The sequence below is a fragment of the Hibiscus syriacus genome, unplaced genomic scaffold, assembly GCF_006381635.1.
Source record: "Hibiscus syriacus cultivar Baekdansim isolate YM2019G1 unplaced genomic scaffold, ASM638163v2 tig00116939_pilon, whole genome shotgun sequence".
NCBI lineage: Eukaryota > Viridiplantae > Streptophyta > Magnoliopsida > Malvales > Malvaceae > Hibiscus > Hibiscus syriacus.
The window spans coordinates 2,547,290-2,570,782 of NW_024063477.1; the positions used below are offsets into that span (position 1 = coordinate 2,547,290).

The 23,493-nt window shown below is 33.8% G+C and overlaps 2 protein-coding genes, 3 non-coding genes and 2 pseudogenes across 6 annotated transcripts; 3 read left to right on the forward strand and 4 right to left on the reverse strand.

Moving 5' to 3' along the window:
- Window positions 1-4,415: 4,415 nt before the first annotated feature.
- On the forward strand, window positions 4,416-5,687 carry LOC120188208 (annotated as a pseudogene).
- Window positions 5,688-6,833: 1,146 nt separating this feature from the next.
- LOC120188275 lies at window positions 6,834-6,926 on the reverse strand. The gene has a single exon (XR_005522404.1). It is a non-coding gene; the product is annotated as a small nucleolar RNA snoR27 (small nucleolar RNA).
- Window positions 6,927-7,022: 96 nt separating this feature from the next.
- Window positions 7,023-7,119, reverse strand: LOC120188276. The gene has a single exon (XR_005522405.1). It is a non-coding gene; the product is annotated as a small nucleolar RNA snoR27 (small nucleolar RNA).
- Window positions 7,120-7,150: 31 nt separating this feature from the next.
- Window positions 7,151-7,241, reverse strand: LOC120188274. The gene has a single exon (XR_005522403.1). It is a non-coding gene; the product is annotated as a small nucleolar RNA snoR26 (small nucleolar RNA).
- Window positions 7,242-8,392: 1,151 nt separating this feature from the next.
- On the forward strand, window positions 8,393-9,131 carry LOC120188209 (annotated as a pseudogene).
- On the reverse strand, window positions 8,442-10,032 carry LOC120188210. Of its 2 annotated transcripts, XM_039191710.1 has the most exons (3): window positions 9,808-10,028; window positions 9,755-9,766; window positions 9,123-9,423 (listed from the first exon to the last, which is right to left on the reverse strand). In XM_039191710.1, exon 3 carries the CDS (start codon window positions 9,419-9,421, stop codon window positions 9,188-9,190), a length of 234 nt encoding a protein of 77 aa, XP_039047641.1. In that variant the 5' UTR covers window positions 9,422-9,423; window positions 9,755-9,766; window positions 9,808-10,028; the 3' UTR covers window positions 9,123-9,187. The 2 variants fall into 2 exon arrangements, with proteins under 2 accessions (XP_039047643.1, XP_039047641.1); XM_039191712.1 differs by having other exon boundaries at window positions 8,442-9,425; window positions 9,756-10,032.
- Window positions 10,033-12,137: 2,105 nt separating this feature from the next.
- On the forward strand, window positions 12,138-18,103 carry LOC120188270 (tetratricopeptide repeat protein 5-like; the record flags this gene model as incomplete). Its single annotated transcript, XM_039191745.1, has 9 exons — window positions 12,138-12,318; window positions 13,125-13,234; window positions 13,352-13,462; window positions 13,571-13,628; window positions 14,376-14,465; window positions 15,051-15,145; window positions 15,338-15,391; window positions 15,992-16,129; window positions 17,974-18,103. Coding segments are annotated over 9 exons (921 nt in total), but the record flags the coding sequence as incomplete, so codon positions are not given.
- Between the last annotated feature and the right edge of the window lie 5,390 nt (window positions 18,104-23,493).

The following is a 23,493-nucleotide window of genomic DNA, read 5'->3' on the forward strand; positions in this document are numbered from 1 at the left end:
TTTCAGATGGATTTTGAGCCACACACTCTTGACCCAGGAACATCACATATGTTATGCACATCAACAAATCTCAATAACTGCTATATTGGTTGACTCATGTAATCCAACCATGGTTCCAATATCATCATCTCTTCAAGTGGAACTGCAGCATATTTGACTGGGTTGGGGCATATCATAAACCTATACCTCAAACCATCAACTGCAACTCGAATTTTTCTTTCTATCTATGCTTCATTCTATAAATGTGATGTCTTTTTTGAACATCATATTATTGGTTTTCAGACTGAAAACTACTCCGGTCTCATTTTCCATAATATGTCCATTATAATGGACAATCGTGAAAAAGTTGTTGCTCATTTCCTTTCCTTTCCTTTATTGTTTCTTTCTTCGAATCAATATGTACGTGGGAAATGTTGTGAATAATGCTCTGTACGTGTAAAAAAATTATTCCTTTAAACAACAATAAATTAAAAAATTAAATTTATATAATCTAATATATTAATATAACTTAAACTAATAAACTTTCTTATAATATAATTTAGTTAAAATAACAAACTACAAAATAAGCACTAATTAACTTTTTTAATATTTAACTTAAACTTCAACAAACAACCTAATATACGTTTAACACACTAACAAATTAATTAAATATTTTTACAACAATAAATTAAAAAATTAAATTTATATAATCTAATATTATAATATAACTTAAACTAATAACTATTTCTTTATTTATAATTTAGTTAAATAACAAACTAACAAACTAATTAAGCACTAATTAACTTTTTTAATATTTTAACTTAAACTTCAACAAACAACCTAATACGTTTAAACACACTAACAAATTAATTAAATATTTTTACATTTAATAACTTAAACTAAGAAACTAATTAACTAATTTTATATAATCTAATATATAACTTAAACTAACAAATTAATATAATATAACTTAAACTAACAAACTAATAATTTATACTAACAAACTAATTAACTAAATTTATGTTTTATCCTAAACCCTAAACTAAACTAATTATTTCATAATTTCATATTAATAAACTAAATAAAACAATTAAAAATTACCTCACGAACGATGTTTGAGTCTTTATCTCCATTTCCTCTTCTTCTTTTTTTCCTTTCATTTCCTTTCTCTCGCCAAATTTTCTTTCTTTCTTATGATTCTACCCTAAACCCCGCATATCCAATATATAATGATCTTTGCACGGTTGGTAAGCTGCAATCAATTTGAGCTGTATAATTCACGTTGAAGGCTATAAAATTTTCAACCATTGAACGCTGCAATAATACAACACTAATTGTTGCATGCAACAGCTGATTTTATGCTGCACCAATACAGCTATGATAACAAGAGTGGACAGTCTCGAAGGTATGGCATGAGGGAGCAGCTATGGCTCGAAGCTAGGGCACGAAGCTATGACACTTTGCAGCTCAAATCATGCTGCAATAATACAGCTATTACAGCTGCATGCATGAGGTCTCCTGAGCAGATGTAAGAGGAATCACGCGAGGAGCAGGAGGAATAGGTTCTCCTGAGCAGCTACAAGTGGAATCACACGCGAGGAGAGGATTGTATGGCTATCCCATGCCACGTGCATGGCCCATGCAAAGCACTAAAGCAGAGCAGCAGGCGGGCAGAACGTTGGACGCCGGGCATGCATGGCGACCTATAAGGTCGCTGGGCGTGCATGGCGACCTACCATGTCGCTGGGATGCCCTGGCGACCTACGCCAACACTGTGGAAATCACCCCATTTGAGCAATTAATCTGGAGACTGCCTTATTTCGTGAAATAAAGAATTTGAGAGCATTATCTCATTGAATTTGCCGGAAAATGATAGTTAAAAGAAAGGTTTAATTTTGCCTCCAGTCCCCGTTATCTTTTACTGCTTGAAATTCAGTCTTCTTCTACTCTCAATTCTGGAAAATGCGTTCCTAATTTGTCTGATTTAAAAATTAAATTTAAATTAATACGACTATTAATTTACTTTCATTGAATATGAATACGTGTCATCAATTAGATTTTAATTTGCTCTAATGATATTCTTGGACATCGTACTTTTCAGGAAAAAATTGTTTCAACCTTTAAATATTTTTTCGTGTATTTTGACTCTCAAACTTTTAATGTTTTGTCAAATTGAACTAATTAACAAAATAATAATAATATATTTATTAAGTTGGTGTTAGCTTTTTTTTTTAATTTGTAACAATTTTTAGTATTTTTAAATGATTTTCTATATATTTTGCGTGAAAGTACGAAATATATGATTTCAGCATTGGCAAAAAAAATAACATGTGTTAGTTTAATATGTTTATTATTATTATTATTATTGTAAAAGATGTATATATTCATATACGAAACATACAAAGGAAAATATTATTATGGTCTCATTAAAAATCTCATCTAATCTTAGTAGAAGGAAAAGAGTAGATATAATAATACCAATTCAACATAAAACAACTAAGAAACAAGAGAGACTAGCTCAGACCAACCCCAAAGCAGAGGAAGCTAGACCCACTAATGAGTTTCGACAGTTTCATCTTGAAGCAAAGGAAGTAACGCAGCAGGAAGGATAGGAACCAGTCTATTAACCCTAGCATTCTTGGCTAAAGCATCGGCGACCTTATTTCCATCCCGACGAACTTGTGTTAATAGTCTATTGGCGTTGACGGGAATTCAAGAAGCACTCTTTAATTAAAAGAAACAAAAGCAAAATTTTGAGGGGCCAAAAATGAAAAAAGTTTAAGAGCTAAAACTATTTGTTTTGAAAATTTAGAGGGAATTTTTTTTATTAGTTATTGTAATTTTTAGATATAAGTAAAGATTAAATTTCTAGAGATCAAAATAGAGGGACTAAATGTGAAAAGTATGGAAAATATAGGGATGTGATAGGAAAATTGGATGAATGATTTGGGCGGGCTTGCTTACGGTAATTTTGAGGTGAAACTTTGGGCATTAATCAGGGGAGTGGACGCACGTTGCACCCTTCACTAAATTACTCTCTTCCATGCAATTAAATTCCCTTTCTTTTTTTTGAGTATTTTTATTTTTTAGACATATTAAGTTCAAGTTGCAAGCCTCGAATCCAAATCACTTTAAAAACACAATAATTTGAATTTAAAAGGACCCAATTTGAAATTTATTTGATCTAAAATAACAATAAAAAATTAGGATATAGTACGTCAAAGTTCATTCAACTATGTTCAAATGATTGTTTTGATTATTAAATTTTTAAAAATTATAAAATGATCATAAAATTTATCAAATTATTACAAAATGGTCATTGTGGTGTTATAATAAGTGTAAAGATTTGATAAATTTAATAACCATTTTATAACTTTCGAAAGCTCGATGATCAAAATAATTCTTTAAACATAATTTTATGACTTCTGAAATATTTTATCTCAAATTATGTCGTTCCAGATTACATATCCATTTACATATTGTTGTCATTCCGGGAGGGTTTTACCTCAAATCTACTCGGGAAACCCAATAATGAATAATTTGTACGATATAAAAGATCCACATATTGAGTTGTGTAGTAAACGTTTTAGACTTGTAATAATTTAAGTTTAATTCCTACATTTCTTATTGTTTAAACCACTACCCCACCTACTATACATCAACACATATCCCCCATCTAACTCACCCAAGAAAATACCAACTTGGATGATATGAGTTACAATCCCATCTAACACATATCCCCTCTATTTCTTCTTGCCGGAGCTTAAAACATGAATTATAAAAAAACTAGGGTTGTAAACCAGTCGAGTCGAATTCAAGTATTAATGAACTCGACTCGACTCGAAAACTTTAAAATGTAGTTCAACTTGGTTTGAAAGTTTGCGAGTCTAAAATTTTAAAGTCTAACTCGAACTCGAAACTATGAATTGGAGTTAAAAAAAAGTTTGAAAAAGCTTGAAATAAAAAAAATTCTTAAACTTAACTCGATTGATACATGAACTCGAACCTGAACCTTAAGTGCATGAAAACCTTATACTATATTTTTTTTAAAAAATCAACATATAAATGTTAATATTATTAATAATTTAATTTTTTTTTAAAAATAAAATTTTAATATATTATAGCTCGTTTCGGCTCGTTAAAAACTCGAGTCAAGTTCGAGTTCGATTCGAGTATTTATTGAACTTTAATCAAGTCAAACTTAAATAGTTCATGATTTGTCTCGTCTCATTTATAGCTATAAAACTTTTGTAACTCCAACTATTGAAACAAATCAAGAGAAAGCACATCATAAAAACCCTCAAATCCATTTTTAACTTTAGGATGAGAATGTAAATAAAGAAGAAGATAGAGTGCACTTGAGAATTTAGAAAAAAGTGAAACGAGAAAAACGTATTTAATTTTCACAACTTCCAACCCAACTTTCATATTCTTTACTTTCTCACCTCTGGTTCTTCACCCACAAGCCTGTGAATAAAAAATTCAAGGTAAAAAAAGAAAAGAAAAGAAAAGAAACCAGCTTGTTGTAAATGGAATCATCACTTGCCTTATCTTTGTAGACCAACAAAAGATAAAAGAACCAAACTCAGATTTCAGCTCTAACCTACTTCGACAATGGCCACTTCCTTCTTTTCCAGCTATATCACAGCCCTGACTTGTCTTGTTTTCTTCTTCAAAATCTTGACTGCAGAGCAAAGTTCCTCTTTTTCTTTCAAAAGTTTTGGCAAATATCCAAAATTTGAGGCCAATATTGCTTTATATGGGGATGCACATGTTGGTAATGATGGCTCTTGGATTCAGCTTACAGACTCGGTGAGTTGGAGTGCTGGGGCAGCCATGTACAAGAAACCCATCAAGCTTATTGGAGGTAAAGTCAGGAAATTCGCTTCTTTTTCAACTTACTTTTCCTTCTCAATGTCTCATGGAAATGGTGATGGTTTGGCTTTTATTCTGGTTCCTAGTACTTTTAAAGTTGATGTATTGGGGAATAGTTCGTTTGGGGTTTCTCTTGGATTGGAGAAAAGCAAAAGTGGTATTGTTGCTGTGGAATTTGATACTTTCAGAGATGCCAAGCATGGTGATTTGAATGAAAACCACGTGGGCATTGATGTGGGTAGCCTTGCATCAGTTAAAGCCATTAATTTATCATCTCTCAATTTGGTGCTAAACAATGGAGGGAAATTACATTGTTGGATTGATTATGGGGCAACTTCAAAGAGACTAGAGATTAGGTTGAATCAATCTAGTAGTTCCAGGCCAGCTGATCCGTTGCTTTCGTATTCGATTGACTTGTCGAAGCTATGGAATAATGAAGAAGTGTTTGTGGGCTTAAGTTCTTCAAATGGCAAATCTTCACAGACATGCTTTATTCACTTGTGGAGTTTTAAGCTAAGGCAGGTTCCCAATTGGATGCATTCCCAACCACTTGATCCCGTGGCTATTGCAGAGAACCCCAAACCTTTGACGGCAGCGCCGAAGAACAACAAATGTTTTTGGAAAGTACTCGTCGTGTTCATATTTGGCGGTGCTTGCGGTGCCTTGACATCTTCGTTCGTGCTGTCCTACAGAACGTCTTCGGTGATAGGCGCCCTGTTGTGCCTGAAGACTGTGTTGCTGTTCCTGTGGATTCCGAATTCAAGAAGGTCAAACTAGTAGTAGTAGTTGACGATGCTGTCAAAGATGGCAAGAACTAAATTTCTTATTGATTGTTATGTTGTAAATTGATGATCTTTTGTAATTGTAGTTGCAGGTTTTGTGTTTGCTTGCATTAACCTTATGACTCTTAAAAGCGTAATTCATGTGCAAGTTCTTCACTGAATTACCTGATTATTTTCTTCATTTTCCCATGTTTCTATGCTTAAGATCTGTGGTTGGCATACACTTGGATAACATAAGATCTTTGCAGAAAGAAATCTGTAACCTTGACCTTATTCAAGCAAAGATGAATTGATTAAATGGGTCTGTGAAGCCGCTAATCCTTAACAATGGATCAATTTGAGCACATTTTATGATAAGAATAGAAAAAGAATTATCACTATATTTAACATTCGTATTGACACACAAGCTTTACAGATTAATTCTTCATGGAATTTGTAATTTCTTAGCATTGTTTTCTATTACATGATAAAAAACTTAACTTGGTTCAATTCTTTTCTTCCTCGAATCCACAACACAAAATAGGTTTAATTATTGTTTGGGACATCCAAGTATCCCTAATGAACCTCCTATGTGCTTAATTTATTCTGTTCTTGGCATATCAGCTACAACTATCTTGTTCATGGCATCCAACTTCTGTTCCAAAGGCGTAAAATTGCACAAAATCATCAATCAAGAACACCATTCACAGTGAGTATTCTTGAGAGCAAAATTCAGCTGACAAGGAAATCTCAAACAAGTGAGCCAAATATTGTAAATTATAAACATTGCTCAAATCTCTTCAAATCCAGCATAAAGTACATTACATTCTGTTTAAACGACTAGAGTTCACAATCATGTTCATGTTCAAGTTCAAGAGAGAGAGAGCTCTCCCATGGTGGATGGAAGGAGTCCAGTTTATCTCTTCAAACTCCATACCCAATCAGCTCCCTAAGCTAACAAAAACTAACTCGCAACCACATTGTCCACTCTAAAACATAGATCAATCTTATGAATGATAAAAAAAATTCAAGATTGATGTAACTGTAAGCAAAAAGAAGATAAAAATCATATGAAAACCACAGGAGTAAACTAATCAATCTTAAGCCATCTAAATAAGATAAAATACGTCAATTGTTGAGTGTCAATCTTCTAAGAAAAATGAAAACTTGACATTAATGAAAAGAGACAAGCAATGGACATGTTACAAAAACAGTAGGACCGGATCTCAGTATAGAAAATTATCTTCAATCCCTTTCGAAGGAAAGTTAAGATAGATAACGCAGTTTGTAAAGTAACATCATGGATGCAATGAAAGCATCTCGCAAATTCATTCTACATCGATTAACAACTAAAGGGGTTCAATTTTTTAATCAATTGATTCAGCAAGAAGGAGAAATAAAAGTTAAAATGGATCTCAGTATGAGATTAGTATTATCTTCAGTTCCTTTGAAAAGGACGATCAGATAGATAACGCAGTATAAAATTAACATCTTTGAACCCAAAAAAAAAACAGAATTTGAAAGAGTCGAAAACGAAGCATCTCAGATATAAAACGCCCACTTTGTTTCTTCACTGACAATCAAAGTGCAAGGATAACAATTTAATCATCTCATCATTGATGCCCTTTTTTCCCATATATGAAAAACAAGAGAGTTTCAAAGATAAAAAACACATATCAATCATCTGAATATGAATATTCAGATTGTTTTAGAGAGAGACAAAATGGAACCTTGAAACATCGGCTGCCCTAGCTACACCGAATCCGAGAGAGTCGGTGTTCGCTGCCGCTTATATAGAGCCAAACCCTAGGATTTTTCAGAAAAGCCTATAAATTTATGGGTTTTGTCCCCCATGTTTGAAATGTTATAGACCTGAATAAGTCCATGGTTTTTGGGTCTAAAACTTAATATTGTAGAGATATACCATGAAACCAATGTTTGAGGCCCAGTATGCAATAAATTTTTTACTAGGAGAGAAGTTAAGCGAACGATATGATTCAGTTTAAATTAATTAGAATATATTTTTGAAAAATCAAAAGAACAAAAAAAAAGTTTAAGAAATAATATTCTAATAGTATAAAATGATTATAATATAATATTTATTTAGAATATTTTTTAACTATTGATAATACATACACCCATCAAATATAGTTGTTTGAACTAGAATCCTCTTAAAAGAAAAATATTCTCTATCACTAGTGAGGCAACTCAATAGGTAAAAATTATAACTTATTTGAATTAATAAATTATAATTCTAATATCTTATCTATTATTATGAGGCGATTATAAGATCACTCTCAACCATTTGATAATTAACACTCAAATACCCCTACAAACTGAGTACTCAAACCCGAACCTCTAAAAATAACAATCAACCTTCTAACCTTTAGGGATAATTTTAATATTTTTGAATCAAAATGTTTAGCATTTTCCAAATTATAGAGATTAATATGTCCCTCTTTATAATAAAGGGATTGAAATGAACTTTTAATATATGTACAGGGACTTGAAATAAACTCTAACCAACAGGAGACCAGGGGCTCATTCTTCAGTGACACAGAGGTCTTGGATAAATGAAGTCCGCCAAGTCATCCCCAAATTGGAGCCACAAAACCCAGGAACATAGCTTTGCTCCTACCCCAAGTAATGGCATTACGACAAAATAAACACTCGGTTGAACAGTCTTGAATTAAGATTTAAGAGGGCAAATACAACACTTTCTTCTCTTATTTATGATTATAAAAGATTCCTCCTTGAATCCTTCAGTTCAAGCTTAATTCTTTTTCCAAATCCAACTTGTTTTTCTCCAACATGGGTCTGATTTTCGGCAAGATCACGGTGGAAACCCCAAAATACGAAGTGGTTCAATCCTCAGCCGAGTACGAAATCCGAAAATACCCACCTTCAGTTGCAGCACAAGTCATATACGATCCATCACAGTTCAAGGGGAACAGAGACGGCGGCTTTACCCTGTTGGCGAATTACATCGGCGCTTTAGTCAATCCCCAGAATTCGAAACCGGAAACGACTGCAATGACGGCGCCAGTGATAACCAAAACGTCCAACAGTGAAAAGATTGCCATGACTGCCCCTGTGGTAACAAAGGGTGATGAAAAAACACGGTCACCATGCAGTTCTGTTGCCGTCTATGTACAAGAGTGCGGAGGAGGCACCTAAGCCGTTGGATGAAAGGTAAGTGATAAAGGAGGAAGGGGAGAGGAATTACGGGTTGGTGAAGTTCGCCGGAGTGGCGACGGATAAGGTGGTGGAAGAGAAGGTGGAGAATCTGAAGAAGAGCTTGGAGAGAGATGGATATAAGGTGACAGGTCAACACTTGTTGGCTAGGTATAATCCTCCGTGGACAATACCAGCTTTTAGGACTAATGAAGTCATGTTACCAGTCGAGTGAATGTTTGTTTACCTGTTCTTTTTCTTCCAATTATCACCATATGTTTGTGTATCAGACACTTGGAATGAAATTTCATTGCTTAAGCTACAAAAATGGTGTTACCAGCACATGAGTTTTCTCTTATTCCACCATTTCTGAGTACTGTACATACATGACAAGTGGCTTAACCAGAGAATAACTTGATCAGAATAGTGATGATATTGAACAGGATAAGTGGCAGTCTGAGGAATTGGCAGGCATGTATGAGCCCAATTATCTGCCCCTTGACCGTATTTCTTCTTCCTCCTTGAAATTCTGCCAAAGTCCATCTTCGTGGACGCAGGATCCTATCTTCATTCAGAATTGCTAATGCATTGGCAAAGAGCAGGAAACCTTCAAGCAATGTCCAGAACCCCATTTTTCTGCACAAAATCATGGTTTCAGCTCTCACAATTGGCCTTTTCTTAATCTATAAATATAACAAAATCCCATAGCAAAAGTAATTTCATTTATCAAGTACAGCAAAAGGTTCAATCTTTTATTAGCTCTGATGAACAAGCAAACATGAATTTACAATTAGACAACAAAAGATCTAATCGGTTATGATTGGGGTTCAAATGAAACATATTTCGGCAAGATAAAAATCTCAAATTTCTCTCTGAAATCAGCTGTCGATGAGAAGTTGAGATTTGAGAACACAAACATAGTATTTCCTTGGGAACAGAGAAAGCAAAAGATAATAAATTTCTGACCTGTGACGAGAAGCAACCCTGGAAGAATGATTTTTGAACTGGAAAACCGTACAGTGTTTCGTAAGATTAGAGACAAGTTTTATGAGTTGGAAGCAGAGATCAAAGATGAATATGCAGCCAAACCCTATTTTGAAGAATCGAACCAACAAGAAGAAAATTGCAAAACAAGCAGACAACAGCCGGTCGTAGCTTGTTGGGCCACGTATGATTCAGGGAAGCTTTTGATCTAACCGATGACATCGTCCTTGCTTTGCTTACATATTCCTCGAGTTGATGGGCGTTGAATTTGTCCTTTCCTTCATACATGACCCCAGAACTAAGGCCCATGAAATTTATCAGAAAGCCCAAAGAACAAGCCAGAAAGGGAAACCGTAAACCAGTCTTAAACGAATGAAGAAGTGTTTATTTGCTTATATGTGAAAGCATAATAATTTTATTAATGTTCATTTATTTTTTTAATATCGTTCAGTGTTTTTTGTCTTTAAAGACTTTTGTACTCGATTCGTTTAATATTTACGATATGTTGGTTTATATTTTTTAAAATATTCAAAAGAATAATAAAATAATACCATTAATCCCTAAATTCTTTAAGTTTCACAATTTGATCTCTAAAGTTCAATATCAGCAACATGCCTTCAATATTTTAAATGTAAAAAAAAGGATAAACAAGCTTTTAAATTTAGTTGCAAAAACGTGTCTACGTATGCCTCAGAAACCAAGCATCGATGAGCATAGAGAAAATCGTCTTTTGAGAGGTGGACGCAGCTCACAACCAAAAATCCTCGTGGGTATGCGTTTTGGGCGCTCTTTTGCAAAGGTGCAAGGCGCACGCTTTTACAGCTGGGGGGGGGGGGGGGGGGTTTGATTTCTGGCACTTCGGGAATTTTTGTGATGGACTAAATTAGAAAACTAAAAGAAAGAGGAATAACAAAGACTAGAGAAGAATAATAGAGATTAAAAAAAAAGCAACATACTAACAATCAGTTGATCCAGGGACGAGATATTAGATTTTTTAAATAAGGTTAAGAGTTCGTACCTTGACATTTACGAATAGAGCAAATTATGTTGGGAAGGTCTCCCTCGCCTCTATAGTATTCGATCTGAATTAGCCGATCAATAAATCAGATATAAGTGATTAATTAAAAAAAACAACAATAAAAGAAAGCCTAAACGACAAAGAAGTTAAAAATTTTCATTCATCCACATTTTTCTCATTTTTATAATCCTAAAAAAAATGTTTTATAACTTATGAAGACCAAACCTAAAAGCCCAACTATAATATTAAAAACTCATTACAAGTTTTTTTTGTCTTGCCAATTCTAAGGCTTCAACGTGATTAATATGGACCGACCCACATCGTACATATAGTTTTAATGGGTAAGTCTCACAGTAGATATTTTTTATATACACAAAGACTCATTGAGACTTTGTTTAAACAATATCAAACTATTTACCACTTGAATAAATCCTTGTTGGCAACTCGTTACAAATTTTAATTAAAAAAAACTTACTATTATTTATTTTAATTAAATTTAAACAACTATGTTTTAGTGAAACAAATTATCTACTGATCTAACATTTTCAATCCTTCCTATAATGTTTTGGATAATGAAATAAACCCTAACAAAGGGTTTGCAAATTTTTTAAAACAAAATGTAAAGTTCTTAAAAAATTATTATTCAATGAAGTAAAGACACATGATAGAGTTTTTAACTTTAGTTATAATAAGAGATATACATATTTACATCGATGTAAATATGTATTTATTCGTATGTACTAAATTTATATAAAAATAAATTTAAAAATAGATAATGAAAGATGAACACGGCCACGTCGATGTAATTATATATATATATATATATATAAAGTACTAGATAAAAATGCATATAATTTATGCATTTATTTTATATTAAAATTGTTTTATTATATTTAAGGTGAAATCTTTCATATATCATCCTATTAATAAATTTAAATTAATATATTATAGATTTTATAATATGCTATTTAAAAAAACATTCTATATTTTTAAAATTAAAATTTTAACAACAATTTTAAATACTTTAATTTTAAGTAAGATTTTTAAAAATTATATTTTTACAATAAATTTCAAGAACACTTTAAAAAAAACACAAACACACAATAATAAAGAGCACTAGCACAAGTGGTTCTCACGGAGCTTGTTCTGTGCCGTTTTTGGAGTGAAGTAGTAGAGAAAAATCCAGCACGAGGCCGTTGTTGTTGTTGTTGTAAAAATGAACAAATAAGAGAAGATATAATTTGCAGGCCTGTGCTGGAAATTAAGTGTTTGGGCTTTTGTTTTCATTTTGCCAACGTCCTCCCCTTCCCTTCCGTAAATCCAACATCTCTCTGCCGGCGAAGTAACACGTGGCTGCAACTGTTGGCAAGGATGAAGAGGACGATGTATGGGGAAAACCCAGAAAAGCAGCTGATGATTTGTACGAGATTAGGGACACTTTTCCCCCTCAAAACCCAGATGATAAAACCTCTAAACTGCAACACGAATTCGATCTCGCTCTCAAGCTCCTCTATTCCATTCCTGCTGGTATTTTCTCAAGTCCTACCCTGTTTATTCTTTGATTTGTTTTATTCTCGTGGATTAAGTAAATTTGCGTTTGAAATTTCTTGTAATTTCCTCTCTTTTTTGGGTTGCAAGCAAATAGATCGGGTTCTACATTTTATGTATGCAATCAAATTTACTGCTGTATTAATTTGTTGTTCCCATCCTCTTTGCCTTGAAAGGAAGAATGCTAAGCCGAAGCTTGTTTGAGAATACTGTGATAACTGGAATACCTATCACTAGACGTTTATGCATATATTTTGGTCTAAAAGTCTGAATTTGGTCCTTCTACTGATTCTAAACTATTTTAATTTGAGGTTTTTGTTGATGTTTGTGCTCCAATGTTAATGAATTGAATACTTCTGCTTCTATAATATTTTTTTTTCATTATATAAATTAAAGAAAAATAAGTGAAATGCTGTTGTTTTGATGCTACGCCATCACCAGAATGCTGCATTTTCCAAATTAACAGTAAGGTTTTAACTTGGGTTCTCAATTGTAGTGTGTGGATTCAATTCATTAATATTAAGGTAGAGACTAAAGAGTCTAAATTGTTGAATTAAAATAGTGAAGGGACAAAATTCGGACTTCCACCTTCATATTTCTTTTAGATGGGTGTTCCTATATTTTTTTTGTTATTTTGGTACTTGGTATAACCCATTGATGTGCAGTGACACCATGTAATTAAACAAAAAGAAATGGGACCGGAAATTTTCATATTTTTTTAACCTGTATGCTTATACCAATCTTTTTTGCCCGTTAAACAATTATCTTAATATTTTTTACTACAGAACAAAGAAAATTGCCTGTACACCGCGCAACATACGAGTATTTAAGAGGGAAGATATTAGATGTTGTACCTGACTATAGGAAAGAAGCAGAGGATCATCTCTCGAAAGCAGTAAGTGGGAACAGAGAGTTGTCTTGCTTTTATGGTTTGCCATAATGCTTGGACTCTGAATAATGCTTGGACTCTAAGTAAGGCTCATGCTTTTTATCTAATATTTTTCTTCTCCAGGTTAAACTGAATCCATCTCTTGGAGATGCTTGGCTCTGTTTGGGTAACTGCATTTGGAAGAAGGGAGATTTAACTTCAGCAAAGAACTGCTTTAATCTTGCACTAAGCAAGGTTATCTCCCACATTAGAGTTTTGACTTTTAAGTGTGCGTTGTTAGTTGTTATGCCTTCTTTATAGTTCATGACAATTAGTTGTACATATTGTTTTTGTATCATACAGGGTCTGAATAAGAAGATTCTGTGCCAATTATCAATGCTGGAAAGAAGAATGGCTCAAGGCAAAGCATTTATTTCTTTTTGCTTAACTTACTTTTGGTTATTCTGTTGTGCATGGTTTTTGGTTTCTTAAGGAGTCCAACTAATCTGTTCTTCGACTTAAAATTACCAGCCTTTTGGGATTAGTAGTAGTCAATTGGTCATTTTTAAGTGTTGTTGGAATGCTTAGTTAGGTGGACCCAACTTGTTTCAGCTGATGAACAAATTGAACGTGCTTGATATTCGTATAAGCCATTGGGTTTCTTGATCTTCTGTATGGTTTCATTGCTTTTGATTCTTGATCCGTGTCTAGAAGACATTTCTTCCTTAAAGCAGGGTAACCTGCTGCTGCTGCATTAAGCAATTTCTAATGGATCCTTGCTTTACTACCAAATCAATAAAATGTTAGATTTCAGCGAAGGCAGTCGTTATTATACTTTGACTTTTGGGCAGCCACATTTGGTTTTTGTCAGTGGCAATTTAGAAACAATACAACTATCGAATAGCCAATTTGTTGATGCTTTTAGGTCCTGATATTTCCTCATCCAAACAAACTGATAAGGTTTTGAAAAGCTACGGCTTAGGTAGTTGAGCATCAGAAAACTGCCTCGAGTTTTTCCCCCTCATGCAAAGCAAATTAATAAATGACTTGGAAAACTGTATTATCATCTGTCAAGCATTATGGTTGCTCTTTTTTGGGGCTTGTTCCTGTCTTGATCATGAGCCAAGGTGCTTCATTGTTTTTTACAAAGGTGTTCTGCCTTCTGTAGGTGCCGATAATCAGGCTGAAATGGTTGAGGAGAGCATTCAACATGTCAAGGAAGCTATAACTTTGGATGTCAAGGATGGTAATTCTTGGTGTAAGATTCTTCAAACCTGTATCATGCTTTAAACCTTACATATCCAACTTTCTTCAGCCTTCAAAATGAGTCAGAAACAGAGTATGTAGTAGGCCTGCTCTTTTAGTTAATTTTAAATTTTATTTAGGGATAATGTTCAAATGTACCTTTTCACTAGATTGGAACTCCAAAATTTACCTCTACTATTTTTTTGGGTGTAGTTTATGTTTATGTTTTTGTACATTTCCCATCACATAAGGATAAAAAATAATGTTGTGTCAAAGATTTTATTTTCTTATGCTATTATTTTTTAACATAAAAATAAAACATAGTTTATACATGTTTTCTAAACCCAACTACGATAATATGTAAAGTGCCAATGGGCATTATTTGGTTTGGAGTAGAAACATAATTGGATTCTACAACCTGAGAGGGTGGGTTCTTTTCCTAACTCATTAGGTGACCGGTTTAGTTTTTCCCAATACCAAATTCTGTAGTTGACTTCAGGCACATGTGTGCTTGACTGCAGTTGTTGCCTTTACACTTAATTCTTAACGGTGCAGCAGTGAACTCTGATTCCCAACGTGGAATAATTTCCTATGACAGATAATCTGGGAAATGCTTGCTTGACAAGTTTTTTTGTAACTGGAACTTGGGATCATAGCAAACTTCTTCAGTCTTTAAAAGCGTACCAAAATGCCGTAAGTTGGTGGCTTCAGAACTTCACTGCATTATTCAATTATTTAGGCTTATCATATGATTGCCAGTGTATCAACAACAATTTTTTTCTGTATTGGTTTGTATGTTGCTTCTTTTAATATTTGTGTAATTATGTTACAATGTAGTCATATTACTTTATGGGATGTGGTTTAATTATTGTTTGCTTGTGACAGGAGAAGGATGAAAGAATGAAGTCAAATCCAGACCTGTATTTTAATTGTGCAACAGTGAGTTTACTACTTAATCCACCTTTTACTCTGATCCCTTTGACTGGAAAGATGAATTTGAATTTCATTTGATATATAAATTATGAGAATGGACCGACTTCCCATGCACAAGTTAGTCAAGTTTCAATATTGATATCTGAAAGGCATGAAAAGATTAATTTTATATTCACAAGTACCTATATGTATTTGAAATTCACTAGTAAGCAGGCTTCTAGCAAATCCATAAACTTGAAAAAGATTCATGAAAGTTATATTTTAATGTGTTTTAACACTCAATTTGCATTAGTTCTCAGATTCAAATTGTTTCTTTCAAATCCGAGTAATCAAACATAACCTGAGAGAGTTTTGAATGACAAAGTTACTGGGAGCCTTTTAAATTATTTGTGCCTGATCTCTCTGAATTACTGGTCTCTGTTTATGAAAAATGACTATTACATTGGTATATTGCTCCCCTTTCAGTTTAAAAGATTGATGGGCTGAAAAACTTACTCTCTTGTCAGATTTTGAATAAACATGTCTGATAAAAGATCCACTTATCCATTTAATAGGATGTTCCGCTTGTCATTTCTGCTATGGATTTGATGAACTTTCTACTTTCAGGTAAACAGATATCTAGAGAATTATGATAGGGCTCTTGCTGGCTTTGAAGTTGCTGCCTTGAAGGATCCAAGTCTCAATGCTTCTCAGGAGGTTGAAAAGATGGTCAATCTTCTCGACAAACTGGAGAATTTGCTTAGGGTAATGTATTTCTGTTCTCTCTAAGAAGCCAATAGAATGGTTATGGATAAATGCCGAATCAGTTTTCTTATGCAATGGCCCTTATTCTGGTGATCCATTTTCAGCACTCTTCCTTTATGGAGAAATTACTCCCCACATTCAAACCAGCTTATGAAGATTTGTTTCTTTTTACATATAGTTTCTTGTCAGATCTCATTACTACTTAAAATGTATATTTTAAACAAGTTCCGGTTCCACTATAGACGCCAGCAGTGTGTATTACATTTACAATTCTAAAGGTGCTGAACCATGTTTTATAATATTTTGATATAACAAATTGAGGCAAAATGTTTTTGGACTTGATTGAATTTGTTCAAAGTTTTCAAAAATAATTCAAAGTCTATTAAACTAGAATTTGAGCATAAAATTGTTTTCTGGGTAAGTAGTATCAATATTGTTCTTACAGTATCGATATTATATGAACAATATTGATACTGTTCATGTAATACTGATACCAAAGGTAAGAAGTATCGATACTTTCTAGGTAGTATCGATACTAACAGTTGTTTTCCAAATTGCTCAAATTCCAAAATGCAAAATATGTATCGATATTCAAAGGGTATTTATACTATTTTATACAGTGGTATCGATACCATGAAGCATCATATCGATACCGATAAACCCCAACGGTTTTTAACGGGTAGTTTATTTAAAAATTATAAAGGTAGTACCGATACTCATTAAAAGAGTACCAATACTCCATATATTGGGTAGTATTATTTTGCAGAAAATTAATTTTCAACGGCTAGAAATGACCACAAACTCATTTCAACATATAAAAACAAGTTGTGGTCACTCGAAGAAGGTTGCAACACCTATCCAAGCAATTGAGATCTAGAGAAAAACTCTCTCATTTTTCCTTTTATCTTTTACATAAGTGTTTTTGAGCTAATTGTAAATCTTTCTATTGTTTTCTTGTGAGCTTAGTTTTTGTAAACACATACATTTGAGAGGTTTTTCTTGTTTACTTCTTTTAACATTGTAAAAAGAGAATGATTTTAGATTAGCTATTGAAAAACTAAGAGTTTTGTAAATGTTATCTTGAGCCTGGAAAAGGAAAAAACAAATTATTGAATTTATTAGAAAATCTTTAATGTGAAGCTAAAGTAGTGGATCTAGACTTGGTTTAGAAGTCGAACCACTATAAATCATTGTGCAAATTTTCCTATCCTTTCTCTTTTATACCCAAATTTTTTTCAATTGATCAATTCATCCCCTCTTGACAATTATTTGGTCGTCAATTTAAGCTTCATACAATCCTAATAAAATGTCATTTGAATTCACATTGAAATATGAAAAAAGGACGAGGTAGAAATATTAATTCATAAATGTTCTTGTGTCCATCAGTATTCAATTAATCTTAAGCATTAATGTGAATCTGAGAAAATTTTATGAAATACATGCTTACATTAATTATAGATAAATATGTATATATTTAATGTGTGAAAGAAAATATAGTTGGATTAAATTTACTTTTGATATATTTCTTGGGTATAAGGTGCAATGCTATACTTATTTCCTTCCCTTTTTCATTTTTAGAACCTGCTGCCTAAACGTCATTTTTCAAAGGTTTAAATATGCTAGGGGTCCATGTATTATTTCAAAATTTAAAATGTAATCCCTATACTTTATTTTTGTAAAATTGAGTCCTTATACTATTTTTCTATTTGTAAATTATAGTTTCTGTGATTTGGCTATAACATCATGAGAGAATACTTGCTTTTCCTTACTGGTATCGATTAACATTCTGTGATGGTTGTGTAATATCATTTTCCACTGAAAATTTGATAGATAGGCTTATACAGGGACATTCCAAGGCAAAAAGACTTGCTTCATCATCAATTGGTCCTTTTAATTGTAAGCGATCTGATCTTTCTACTGTGTTTTAGTCGTTGGTTCGTATTATTCCAAGTGAGCTGCTTATAAAAATTATGATCAATTTGGGAATGCACTGAGTACCTTTTATCTGCATCTTCTTGTGTTAGTGAACTCGTATAAAAAGGCCACTGTAGATGTGCTATCAGAAGGTTAGAATAAAGCAGTTGCTGTTAAGGGAACTATTTTTATCTCAGGGTCATGTTGAGAGAGTTTTCATTCCAAAAGAAACAAGAAATCCAAAACACAAATTCTCCACCTTTGCTTTTGTGCAGTTTGGGAGTGAAGCAGGTTTGAGAAGGGCAATAGTTAATTTAAATGGTTCATTAATAGATGAGAGGAGGATTATAGTTGGAGTTGCAAGATACAATGATGTTCGTTCAAGGATAGTGGTGAAGAATAGTCCTTTGAAGCCGGTTCCAATCTGAGTACAGCAGAAACTTCAAAGTCTAAAGAAGTAGATGATTCCAGCAGGAGTTTAAGGGATGATAGAACGTATAAAGATGCTTTATTGACAAACAGAATGAGGAGTAGTGCATTGGGATATAGGGAGTTATCCTCTGATGGGATTCACAGGGAGAAAATTAAGGAAAACATTTTGGAAATGTGTATTCCTTCTGAGAGCTCGAGTGGTTAAAAGGTCATTAACGGGGATCATTAAGCATTCTTTTGTGTTAGAGTTGGTTCAGAAGACTTTACTTAATGAAGGTTATGAAATCCTGGTTGTTAGTTGGAGTTACGTCTGGAACTCTTGTGCAGTTATTTTCAAAACTTATGAAGAGATGATGGAGGCATGGATGAAAAAGAAAGATGAAATAGGATTCTGGTTTGATAGATTGGCTCCTTTACTGAATGAAGATGAAGTTCCAATGGCTTTTTGCCAAGTTGAGCTATTTGGGGTGCCTCTCTTATGCTGGAATGACTCCTTTTTAGAACGAATAGCAGGGAGATGGGGGGCGATGGTAGACATCCATGATACCATTAAAAACAGGGAAGACCTTACGACTGCGAGAATTTTAATTAGGGTATATAGTCCTTTTGATGTCCCAAAGGTCATTACTCTTGGATATTATGGTATATCTTACAAAGTGAGAATCAAAATTGGATCGGTGCATGAATCTTCAAAACCTTTTTTCACAAAATCTCCAGTGGGCGGAGCAGTTGGGGAATATTTTGGTGAGTTGATGTTTGAGGAAGTAGAAGATAGGGAGGAGTCAGAAAATGAGGAAGGTTCAATAAAATCAACAGAAAAGTTTTGTCAAAGGGTCGACACGAGAATTGACCAAGCTTACAGTCTAGTAGAAGTTGGTGGGGAAAAACGGTTTCCAAGACTTACCAAATATGGGAAGGGTATTAAAAGCGGTTGTCAGATTTTCAGAAGGTTGGGAGTATCAAAGTGGGGGAGTTTGCAGGATTGGGAATTAGAATTTCAAATTTTTCAGCTGATGGGCCTTAGGCCATTCCAGAAGATAATGAGCAGTATGGGTTGAAAGTTTCAAAGGTAATTCCTACTGGGCCAACTTTTACAATAAATAAGTTTGGGAAAATGGTTCAGAATATGAAACCGGTTGAGACTGACAGTAAAGAGAAACAAAACAAAAGGGTTGAGCTCCAATTCAGAATCGACTGATTGTGTTGGAATTGAGGCTCAAAATACTGATTTAATGTTGATAGTTCCTAATTCAGACTTTACACAGAGTAATTCAAGGGATAGATCGTTTTATCGGTCTAGAAGCTTGTTCTCTACAAAGAGTGAGCCTTTAGAGAGAAAGAGTATGGGCAGTTATAAAAGGGTTTATAAAAGGTCTAGAGAGACAATTTATTGGTTTGGGAATGAACAAAATATTATACCTGTTAGAGAGGATGATTTAGACATTCAGAAGGTTAATGATCAGACCTTGAGACCAGCTCAACAAGTTAGTTTGACAGCAGATTCGAACATCCAAGACTGTGAGGAACCTACCACAGATAGAAAATCAGGTGTTAGAAGCTTGGATAGGGAGCTTGAAGGTTGGTTTTCAGAAGAACATTGGTCTAATTTCAATTATGGTTTTTTTAAATAGAATAGCAAAAAGACTATTGTTAAGGGAAGTTTTAGAACAAGACAATATTTCAATAGCTTCCTTTTTAGTTTTTTAAAATCTTTGGAGGAAACTTTAGCTACTTGGCAAATAAGCCAGATAATGGGGGTTTCTTTTAAGCAGAGGAAGTCAACCTTTCTGGAAAAAAATAATTAACTTAGAGAAAGGCTTGAATATGGCCAATTAAGGAGTCTTATGGGGGCATTCAGATTATTGAATAATTAATGATAAAGAAAAAATTATTCATAATTTCATGGAATGTTAGGGGTTTGGGAAAAAAAGAGAACAGAGAGTTGTTCAGAGATTAGTCTCTAAGATATATCCTTCTTTTCTTTGGTTGCAATAAACTAAATCCGAGAAGATACAGAGGTCTTTTTTAAGAAGAAGTGGGTTGAATATTCTTCAAGGTTTTATCGAATCTCCAACGGTTGGATCTTCATGAGGTTATTGTGCTGCTGGGATGATAATGTGTTTGAGCTAAAAAATAGTTGTATTAATAGAAGATATATTGTTGTTTCCGAAAAATTTCGTTCTAATCAATTTAGATGTGTACTCATTAATGTTTCTGGTCCTTCAGTGGAGGATGAGAAAGCAAGTTTTTTCGAAGATCTTAGCTTGTTCATTTCCGGATAGTCTTCCTGTTTGTGTGGGAGGGGATTTCAATGTTTACTTGTATGAGGATAAGAAGGCTGGTAGAGCTTAGATCTGAAATTTAATGGAGATTTTCAGTCAGTTTATTCAACATTCAGGCTTAATTGATCTACCTTTGAATGGGGGTAGGTTCACTTGGTGTAACAGCCAAGATATTCCCACATTTGTTATACTTGATAGGTTCTTAATGGATGGTCAATTCCTGGTTGTTTTTCTTGATATTGTTCAATCATTACTTCCAAGGTCTGTGTCAGATCATAATGCTATAATGTTTGAGAATGAAGGAGTCAATTGGGGTAAAAAAGCCTTTTAGACTTTAATTATTTGATGGAGGAAGATGGTTTTGAGGAAGTGGTCAGTCTTACAATATCATATTGCAAGAATAAGGAGAGCTGAAATCTTGAGCATTCTGAAGCGTGTTCTAAATTAGCCATCAAAAGGTAGGTTGTGAAGAGAAATCAGTTTCCAGGAGCATCAATTACATAATTAGAAAAGAAAATTCACAAGCTAGAGAATGAGGTCCAACAGTTGCAAGATGTAAGAGACAATGAGATAGCAGCAGAGTTAAATATTTGTAGATCATAATTATGGAGACTTTACAGGATAGAGGAGCAGATTTGCCATCAGAATTCTAGAATGAAGTGGGTATATGATGGGGATCGTAACACTAGATTTTTTTCATACTTGTGCTTCAGTTAAAAGAAAGCTAAACGCTATGAATGCTCTAAAAGTTTAAGGAAATATTATCCAAGACCCAACTGTTATCAAGGCCACTGTTAGGGATCATTTTTAAAAAAAATATTTAATGTTCGGTCTACCTTGGAAGTAGATGATATAAGGTTGATTTTTCCTAGAATTTCTTTGGAGCAAAGTATTCTTTTTAGAAAAGGAATTTTCCGATGAAGAAGTTTGGGAGACATTAAAGTCGTGTGATAATAACAAAGCTCCGGGACCAGATAGATTAAATTTTGGTTTTTTCAAAGGGTTCTCGTCTGTCCTTAAGGAAGACATTCTAAAATTTTTCCACTTGCACTTGGGGAACTATTGGGAACATGGTATCAACCATACTTTCATTACCCTTATTCCTAAGGGCTCTAACATTAGTGGCTTAGATAACTATAGACCAACAAGCTTAGTAGGAGGGGTTTACAAGATCTTATCTAAGTGTCTTTCCAAGAGGTTAAGAAGTTGCATAAGTGACATCATCAGCCCGACTCAATTTGTTTTCATCTCTGGTCGTCAAATATTGGATTGTTCTCTCATTGCTAATGAGGGAATTAATTTTTGGAAGAATAAAGGGCTTAAGGGTTGTGTGTTCAAAGTTGATTTCAAGAAGGCTTATGATACAGTTGATTGCCTGTTTTGTTCAAGGTGATGGAGAAGATGGGCTTTGGATCCACATGGATTGGTTGGATTAAGAGATGTGTTACTACAACTTCTGTTTCAGTATTGGTCAATAGAGTTTCCTCTAAGGAATTCCCTATCGCAAAGGGTCTTCGACAGGGTTGTTCCATGTCTCCATTGATGTTCAATTTAGTAGGGGAACAACTCAATTTATTACTTCTTAGGGCAATTTTTGAGGGGTTATTTTTTGGAATGGTTATAGGCAGGGAGAAAGGGTCTTTTAATTTATCACGCTTGTAGTTTGCTGATAATCTTATAATCTTTTGTGGAGTTCAAAGATGCAGATTTTGAACGTGAAGAAGGTTCTTAGAGTGTTTAAAGTTATGTCGGGTCTTCAGCTTAATCTAAAGAAAAATAAACTGATTGGAATTAACATATCTCAAGAGGATGTTCAGGATTGGGCAGAATCTATTGGATGTGCAGTTGGATGTTTTCCTTCAAGTTACCTAGGACTTCCACTTGGTGCTAATAGGAATTCATCAGCTATTTGGGATCCGGTGGTTCAAAACTTCCACAAGAAATTAGCTGGTTGAAAGGCTTCTACTCTTTCATTAGCAGGGAGATTGGTATTGGTTAAGTCGGTCTTATGCTCACTTCCTACTTATTTTCTGTCGATGTTTAAGATTCCAGCCTCGGTCTATAAAACTCTCAATTCAATTATGTCTAACTTCTTATGGAATAGGGTAATGTTACAAACAAGATACATTGGGTTAATTGGAACAATGTGTGTAATTCAAAGAATGAGGGAGGTCTGGGTGTTCGAAATCTCAACAGCATGAATAGAGCACTATTAGGGAAATGGTCTTGGAGGTTTGCAAATGAAATAAGCTCTATTTGGAGGAAATTTATGTATAACAAATATAATATTAACTCATTCTTGTTATTGTTTAATAGAAAGGTTCCACCTCAAGCTTCTTGGATATGGAGATCAATGGTGAATAACCATCTCAAAGATGACCCTTTCGGCTCTAAGTTTTGAAGTTTGTGTAGTTTCATGTTGGTGATGGGAAGTTCATTCGGTTTTTCCAACATAATTGGGCTTTGGATATTCCGTTCCTGGTTATTTTTCCTAGGCTGTTTTTGATTTCTTCAAATAAGATTGGCAAGTTATGTGAGTTTGGTGAATATCGATCTACGGGCTGGATTTGGGATGTTCAAGTGAGAAGGAATTTAAATGATTGGGAGCTCGAAAAATGGTCTAATTTGATGGTCATTATTTCAAATTTCTCTCTTTTTAAAGAATCCAGTGATGGTTTGATATGGAAAGGCAATGGGGATGAGGTTTATTCAGTTAGCTCTTACGTTAAGTTGTGG